General features: G+C 40.7%; 1 protein-coding gene across 2 annotated transcripts; it reads right to left on the bottom strand.

Annotated features, from left to right (window-relative positions):
• Positions 1-238: 238 nt before the first annotated feature.
• On the bottom strand, positions 239-8,416 carry SNRPC (small nuclear ribonucleoprotein polypeptide C). Of its 2 annotated transcripts, none has more exons than XM_081195901.1 (6): positions 8,302-8,416; positions 6,553-6,595; positions 5,397-5,505; positions 3,939-4,028; positions 2,883-2,987; positions 239-592 (listed from the first exon to the last, which is right to left on the bottom strand). In XM_081195901.1, the coding sequence occupies exons 1-6, from the start codon at positions 8,307-8,309 to the stop codon at positions 468-470; spliced, it is 480 nt and encodes a 159-aa protein (XP_081052027.1). In that variant the 5' UTR covers positions 8,310-8,416; the 3' UTR covers positions 239-467. The 2 variants fall into 2 exon arrangements, with proteins under 2 accessions (XP_081052027.1, XP_081052026.1); XM_081195900.1 differs by lacking the exon at positions 8,302-8,416 and adding an exon at positions 7,794-7,858.
• Between the last annotated feature and the right edge of the window lie 212 nt (positions 8,417-8,628).

Genomic DNA, 8,628 nt, shown 5'->3' on the forward strand with positions numbered 1-8,628 from the left:
AGAGAGAGAGAGAGAGAGAGAGAGAGATCCAATAGCAGGGAGGGTGAGAGGATACCATGTGCAGCTCTTGGGGAAAGAGGGAGAACAACACTACCTCCACCAGAGGCAGGGAAGGTGGGAGAATGGCAGTAGTGGCAGCATCATGAATTGTGCCTCAACCATATGAGCAATCTGGTTTATGACTTATTTGTCCTACTGAACCATGTACGTGGGATGAACAACACAAAGACAATGTGTCTAACAAGTATCAAAGGTTTATTCCAATAATGAACAAGGACATGTGTCTGATAAACGTTACAAACCTGTAGTCCAGTCTTCTGTTTCTCCCCTCCCTCCTTCACCCATTTAAGTTTGGAAACTGAAAAACCAGGTGGTTTGTTGCTGCTTGGGACAATGGCACCCCCAGGGCTTTCGTTCACAGATGGGTGTACACAAAACACAGGCAGAATGGTCAGTCCACTTCCACTTTATCTGTCTGGACGAGCCATTCCTGGTCTGGTTGGCACCATCATGGGTCTGGATGGAGGTCTCATCATAGGTGGCCCTGGCATCATTGGCATATGTCCTCCCATGGGCGGCCTCATTCCTGGAGCTACAGCAAAATAAATTTAAAGTATAAGAAACGTACTAACCAATTTCTAGTCAAAGGCACCACAATGTCTATTAAAAGTGTCCTGAAAAGACCACCTAGATTTCTAGGAAGAAACTTCCACGTTTTCAGAATGGAAAGAGAAAACTTTCCTAGACTAGTGGTTCTTTGGAAATGTTTTGTCATTTCTTCACTGCAGATCACATTGGTTTAGATCCTAAATTGTTCTTCCATTTATACAGGAGGATGACTTGCTTCTATTCTGTATGCCAATCCCCCATGCCATTCCCAAAGGCCTCCCATCTTCCAGGAGCATATTTCAAGTGGTACAGGAAAGTCCTGTTCCATGAAATGAAGTTTCCTGGAAGGAAAGTTGATATCCAGTTCCATTGTTTTACCTGTCTATGATAGTGCTATGATAGTACATACTTCAAAAACAAGTGCTAGATTAGATAGCTTCCAAATGCCGATAGTGCCCACAAACATTGATAATGCCTTCAAAGTTCCAGAATTGGGCAAGAGCTTATACAACATACCGTACTTACACAACCAGGTCTTTCAAGGTATCATACACTGCTGTTTTGTACTGCATTATATATTTGGTATTTCACATGGAAGACATTTAGGAGACTCACTTAACACAGACTAAATTTTTCGGGCATACTTAATGGTGACACAGGGGACGCGGGTGGCGCTGTGGGTTAAACCACAGAGCCTAGGACTTGCCGATCAGAAGGTCAACAGTTCGAATCCCCATGATGGGGTGAGAGCCCATTGCTCGGTCCCTGCTCCTGCCAACATAGCAGTTCGAAAGCACGTCAAAGTGCAAGTAGATAAATAGGTACCGCTCCGGCGGGAAGTTAAACGGCGTTTCTGTGCGCTGCTCTGGTTCGCCAGAAGCGGCTTAGTCATGCTGGCCACATGACCCGGAAGCTGTACGCTGGCTCCCTCAGCCAATAAAGCGAGATGAGCGCCACAACCCCAGAGTTGGTCATGACTGGACCTAATGGTCAGGGGTCCCTTTACCTTTACCTAATGGTCACACGGTAAAGAGTATGCCCAACACGTTGCTTACTGCTAAAAGTGCTTCCTGTTTTACACACTTTTAATGGCGGCAAAGGGTATTAGTAATATTGTTCCAGCACTGCTTGATGAACAATTGCCTGTTTTAGGTGTTGTGGTCAAACCATGATTAGGGGATTGAGAGCACCTCCCTCCCTTGTTTGCTTAACCATGGGATGATGTGACATCTGAATCAGGCAAACAATGGTTAATGCTAACTAGGGCAACTTCTGAATCACAGTTTGCAAACCCACTTCTAGCCATGGATTGAAGGCAATTTTTAGTTTGCTAAATGTGGACTTCACAGCAGGCTATGGCATAAGAAAATAAGGAAAAGAAAATGGAATCTGCAAGAGAGTGGAGAAGAGCCTGAGCCTGAAGAGTATTCATCATGGCTAAACCATAGATTTCCTAGTGGAAAGGTTGGGAATTTTGGTGACACTGAAAAAAGCTTTCTTTTGGAATCAGTGAAATGCTTTTTAAGATAAGATTTTATTCACTCCAGATGTATAGTATGATCTTTTAAATGCATAACAGTCTATGCAACAGCACTACAGAATAATTCCTGGCACCTTCTGATCGCTCCAAATTGCACAATGAAACAAAACCAACAAGTGTTAGAATTCTTAACAAATTTGTAATCTAACTGTACCATTGAGGACTAGGGAGGTGGGAGGGAGAAGACTATGGGATGTATCTTCTCTGTTATTATGCTTTGCTTATTGTTTTCATTTTTAGTTTTGTAAAATTATATAAAAATCCAATGAAAATATTATAAAATATTTTAATAAATTGTAACAAGATTAAATATGCTAAAGTATAAATATATTTTAAAAGTAAATAAAAAAAGTGACAGAAATAAGTTTAAGAATTATACAGAGAAACATCTCAACTATAACTTTAATCAGTAAATATCAATATATATTTTTCAGATTTGTATCTATACATAGAAACATGAGATCTTAAGGTCCTATGAAACTGGCAAAACCAAATTTTAAATGAATGTTGATTATAATCCAGCAGGAGGTTTATCCCAAGGGGAGAAAACTGGGTTAACCCAGACACTAGAGAGATGGGAGAACTTCCTAGACAATGAAGGTTTTAGGGAAACTTACAACATATCGGAGCTCAAGCTCTAGTTAAGGACCTATGCTCATGCACATACACATATATCTTCAGAATATAAGGAATTAAAGCAAAAAGGCAAATATTTATGCCATCCAGAACTTACCAGGGCCAACTGGCATCATTCCTGGGGGTGGTGGGCCCATCATTGGCATCATTGGAGGGCCACCCATGTGGGGTGCTGGCATCATACCAGGCCGTGGAGGACCAGCTCAAGTATGAAAATAATGGACAAATGTCAAAATAAGTTGGCACATCAACCTGACATCTCAGAAACACTTGAGGTTTTTGAAGATTGCCAACAATATTTTTGCATCCCAACTGTCTGCTAGTTCTTCACCGTAAGAAGTTAGGAGTTGGTGAAATATCTTATCTATTCACCATTACAACCAGTTGTTGTAATAGTGAATAGGTAATAGTGTAATGAACATCAGCTGTTCATCATCCATAGCTCTTCTTCAGCGATCACTCCTAGCAGAGTAAGATTGTAATGTTATTTGTAATTAATAAATGGCTACTACAGTAGTACATCAGGTTAAGAACATAATTTGTTCTGGAGGTCCATTCTTAACTATTAAACTATGTTAAATAGGTTATTGTATTTTAGTGTTTTGTTGGAAGCCGCCCAGAGTGGCTGGGGAAACCCAGCCAGATGGGCGGGGTATAAATAATAAATTATTATTATTATTATTAACCTGAAACTGTTATTAACCTGAGGTACCACTTTAGCTAATGGGGACTCCCGCTGCCGCCGCGCCTGTGCAATTTCTGTTCTCATCCTGAAGCAAAGTTCTTAACCTGAGGTACTATTTCTGGGTTAGTGGAGTCTGTAACCTGAAGCGTCTGTAACCCGAGGTACCACTGTATTCTTTTTAAAGTACAGTGGTACCTCTTGTTGTGGACTGGATCCGTTCCAGAGCTCCGGTTGCATCCCGAGGTTTCTGCAACCAGAGGGACTGCTTCTGCGCACTGTTGTGAGGCAAAACCCCGGAAATATACTTCCAGGTTTGCCGCTTACGTATCCTGAAGTTTATGTAAGCGGGGGGATACGGAAGCGGAGGTACAACTGTACTACCCAAATAACCACCTAAAGTTTCCCCTGTAACACATACCAAAGTTTTGCCATGCTAGCCAGAGATAAAGCATCAGTATTCATACTTACGGATATTAGGTGGTGGTGGTATCATAGCTCCTCCTGGAGGTGGCGCAGAGAATGGAGTAGGTGGAATTTTCCCTTGCTGAAATGCAGCCGCTACATTAATGCAAATAAATAAAAGCCAAACATAATTAGTTACTGAAGTTTTCCTATACATTTCTGATTCTTTTTAGTGACCAAATGCATACTTTCTATGTGGAACTGCCTCAAGTTTTCTAGTCATGAAATCTCTTCATTTCTGCAGCTGCCTGGATTTATTCCTTCCAGCCAATTTATCTAATCCCACAAGCAGGAAAGCTTCATCCACTTGAATAAACCTTATTTTCAAATAAGTATAAGAGCACAAGCACATTTTCTGTTAAACGTGACTGATGTAAGGAACTTGGCAACATTTACATTAAATTACCATGTGTGTCTCCTCAGAAGTAAAACCCACTAAGTTCAACTGAACTTAATTCCAGGTAAATTTGCTATTTTAAACACACTGACTGCTAAGAAAACCTCAGTGATCACATTGGGAGACATTAAAGTAAGCATGCATAGGATCCTACAGTAAGGCCATTAAGATGTGCAGATGAAACTGAAGTGTTTTCAAAAGTTTCAAAACTAGGTTCTAAACTGGGGCTATATTCCTATCACCATTTACCTAAGGGTAAGACCCACAGAACTCAATATGACTTACATCTGAGTAAATGTGCATAGGATTGCTCCATTAAACATCCACATTTATTTATTTAAAGTTGAAAACATTTCTAAACTACCAAACCAAGATTAAAAAAAAGGTATCAGTGGTGAAGAGCATGAAACTAACAATAAAACTAAGTTTACAAAGAAAAAGTAGAAAAGATACCACAAAACAATAGATGTGCTCAATACATCAAGCAAGCTTGATCTTCCCTCAGGGAAAGCCTGGACAAGCAGATGAGTTTTAAGCAGGCACCAAAATGCCAATACTGCAAGTGCCTGCCTGCTGTTTGTTAGAAGCACATTCCAAAGGGCAAAGGCCCTTAGTGGACACAAGATTAAAAACAAGAGCATATGGCACTCCTAAGAGTCTCCCTTAGAAATGTTTGTCAATGTGTTGGACAAAGATACTTAAAGGAGCCATTTCCCCAATATTTTAAGAGAAACATCACCAAATATGGTCCCCTCAGCTCAACAAGAAAACAACTGAATAATAGGTTATAATTTTTTGTTGTTGTTAAGGACTTGAATGTGGTAACATAGGACACAAATTCCACAATTCTTCAACAGGGAATTCTTATCAAAGTCTGCATTCATTATTACATGACACAGCCTTTAAGTCCAGCAGTTCTGCAACTTTCCAATAAAGGAGCTGAAGGAGGCAGAGCTTCAACTGCAAACATGTTGTGGAAAAAAGGATTGAACTAATTCCCTAGGTAAGTGTAAACTTCAATCAAATAAACAAATGTGTGAAACAGCCATTGCATTGATATGACTTACTCGTTTTGTCAATCAGGCTCTGTGCTTGTTCTTCCATCCATTTTTGATAGTAGTCTTTCACATTTTCTTTATGTTTCCTGCCACTGCAATGGGTTTTCCTCACAGATGGCTGCAAGAAATGAAACTTTTGCTCTCCAAGCACCAAACATACCCATGTGTCTAAAATATTGATAAATTTCACCTAACCATTCCTGTACCAATATAGGAAGAGAACCTTTACATATAGTCTCCAATACAGTAATCATGATTTTATCTCAAACTAGTAAACTACCAAGTAGACATGAGAATCTAGTGAGTTTGCTCACTGAGTCACCATCTTTCAGTATTCGTGATGACATAAAGTAAAATTGACATTTCTCTTCAGAAAGAAAATTGTCAGGACAACAAGTAAAGGTAAAGGACCCCTGGATTGTTAAGTCCAGTCAAAGGCAACTATGGGGTTGCAGTGCTCATCTTCCTTTCAGGCCAAGGGAGTCAGTGCTTGTCCACAGACAACTTTCCAGGTCATGTGGTGAGCATGACTAAACTGCTTCTGGCGCAACAGAACACTGTGACAGAAACCAGAGCTCACTGAAACACCATTTACTTTCCTGCTGCAGCGGTACCTATTTATTTACTTGCACTGGCGTGCTTTCGAACTGCTATGTTGGCAAAAGCTGGGACAGAGCAACGGGAGCTCACCCCATCGCACTGATTTGAACCGCCAACCTTCAGCAGCACCATCCGCTTTTAGCTACCTCAAGATAACAATGAACAGTCAGCATAGTGATTTTATTAAGGTCATGGTTGGTCACTAAATATTTACCCAAGCAACCATCCTGCAGCCAACCAATAGTCTTCAGTTCACATCCATGATATTGAGCTCAGGCATATTTAACTTCTACCCTGACCTCTCTCATTCATTTAGTAATTAATCATGTATATAAATTATAATGAAATTAATCATGAATATAAATATTTGCAGCATAGCATAGAAAACTATTGAAGTTCACCACACAATTTCACATTGAGGGTGTTTTTAGAATGACATTCTATCTATCTAGATGAAAGTGATAGGCTTGCATATTAGATTTTATTTAGGAAATGTATTCAGAAGTAATCCTCTGAAGAACTGTTTTAACTTTCATACTGTAACATTGTGAAATGTCCTACTTACAGAGTCATGGGTGAGGTAAGTATCACAGTAATCACAATAAAACCTGGAACGAGAGACAAATATGCACTGGAAGTAGGGTAATGATTGTTTGCTTCTTAAAATATTAGTGTTTTCAAAAGTTTAATATGCTTTTTAGTTAAGACTAGTAATTTAGTTCTGTTGCTTTTAAAAGAAGAAGCTATTTCACTATATTTTCCTCAAAAAAATAATAATTCACCTGTTTTATGCAATGGCATCCTTCAGATTTACTTATCTTTATCTATGTGCAAAGATAGATTCTATCTAGTCATTCTCATTGATACAGTGGTACCTCGGGTTAAGAACTTACTTTGTTCTGGAGGTCTGTTCTTAACATGAAACTGTTCTGAAACTGAGGTACCACTTTAGCTAATGGGGCCTCCCACTGCTGCGCAATTTCTGTTCTCATCCTGAAGCAAAGTTCTTAACCCGAGGTACTATTTCTGGGTTAGCGGAGTCTGTAACCTGAAGCTTCTGTAACCCAAGGTCCCACTGTAATAATATGAATCCCTTCTTAAAGAGAAAGACTGAGAAAAGAAATCAGTGTTGTATGCAGTGCTCTTTGTGTGTGGAACAGAATTCCACTTGCAATCAGGACCACCGTCCTCTCTCCCCCCCTACAGCCCTCCATGCATCCTCAAAATCTGCTCCAGAGGTTTGGAGGACCAGATTTTGGATGTGTGCTAGGGTAGCAGAGGCTGTCCTCTTGTAAAAGCAAAAGCCCATTGATGCAATACTGGATTCAGCTCTTTCTTAAGTGACAGAAGAACAAAATGCACTGGTTAACAGTGACTGTGTCAATCACAGCTAACATCAGAATATGTTAGAACTGTATCAGCCTAGATAGTTCAATTGGTTAGAGTGTGGTGCTGACAATGCAAGGTTACAGGTCTGATCCCTTATGGGATAGCTGAATATTCCTTTATTGCAGGGGGTAGGACTATACGATCATCGGGGTCCTTTCCAACTCTACAATTATATGATCCTATGAACAGCTTGTCCCCGCATACAGGGCAGCTGAGTCTGTGAGCCCCCAAGAATTTTAATTATTCACAATGCCTCAAATATTCCCTGGCATAGTGCGAAGTCTAAATGGATTCTTCCCAGAGGGCAGTTTACCAGGAGGCAGCACAAGTTGTCAGAAAATATGCAGTCAAATCTCATGATCAGTGGGACATAGTTGGAAGTAAGAAGAAGGGTCACAGCTCAGGGGTAGTACCTACTGTTTTGACGACAAATAGAGAAGACGGGGGGGGGGGGTTCCAATCCCCATAATCTCCTGGTAGGGCTGGGAAAGCCTCTGAAATATGGAGAGTGGCTACCAGTCAGTACACTGGCAGCAGTAATGAGCTAGATGGACCAATGATCTGAGCGTATATAAGGCAGTTTCTTTATGTTTCTGCGAAGACCTCAGCCTTAAGGCCTCTGCACGCACACAAAAATGGTGTGTGTGTGTGTGTTATTTGAATTCACGAATATTTGTGAGGAAGCCCGACCAAGCATTAAGAGCCACAACTCTCTTTAGTGAAGCTATTAGGAAGCCCACTTAAAAGAATTACGTACACCAGAACCAGCACAGAGAACGTACACAAACAATATACTTAAATATATGGGACAAGCCACCTGTCCCCCCCCCTCCACAGAACATTGTTCTACTCATTCTGCATGCACTTTTCACCCTTCCCATTTCCCACCAGAGCTTTTCATACGAAGGCTCTCCAGTTTACTCACTTGGGCATGTTGCTCGCTAGCGATGCGCTACCGGCCGCGCAAATGTCTAAAGGAAATGGCGCAATTATTATGCGACAACCGTTCCCGGTTGTTGTTGTTTTACCATAGAGATTTAAAAAATCGGACTTCCGGCAAAAAATAAAAAACGCCCTTGTGTTGCGTCTCTATGGTCAATGCAGAACAGAGGCGCTCCTAAGCCTTAGGCATTTCTGTGGTAACCCCCCCACTCTATATTCCTCGCCTTGGAAATTAAGAGAGCAAAACCATATACATTTCAGGCCGGAAGTGATAATAACCGGTTATTACCGTGATCATCGTTACCTTTAT

This window comes from Podarcis bocagei (assembly GCF_964188305.1).
Source record: "Podarcis bocagei genome assembly, chromosome: 5".
Classification (NCBI taxonomy): Eukaryota; Metazoa; Chordata; class Lepidosauria; order Squamata; family Lacertidae; genus Podarcis; species Podarcis bocagei.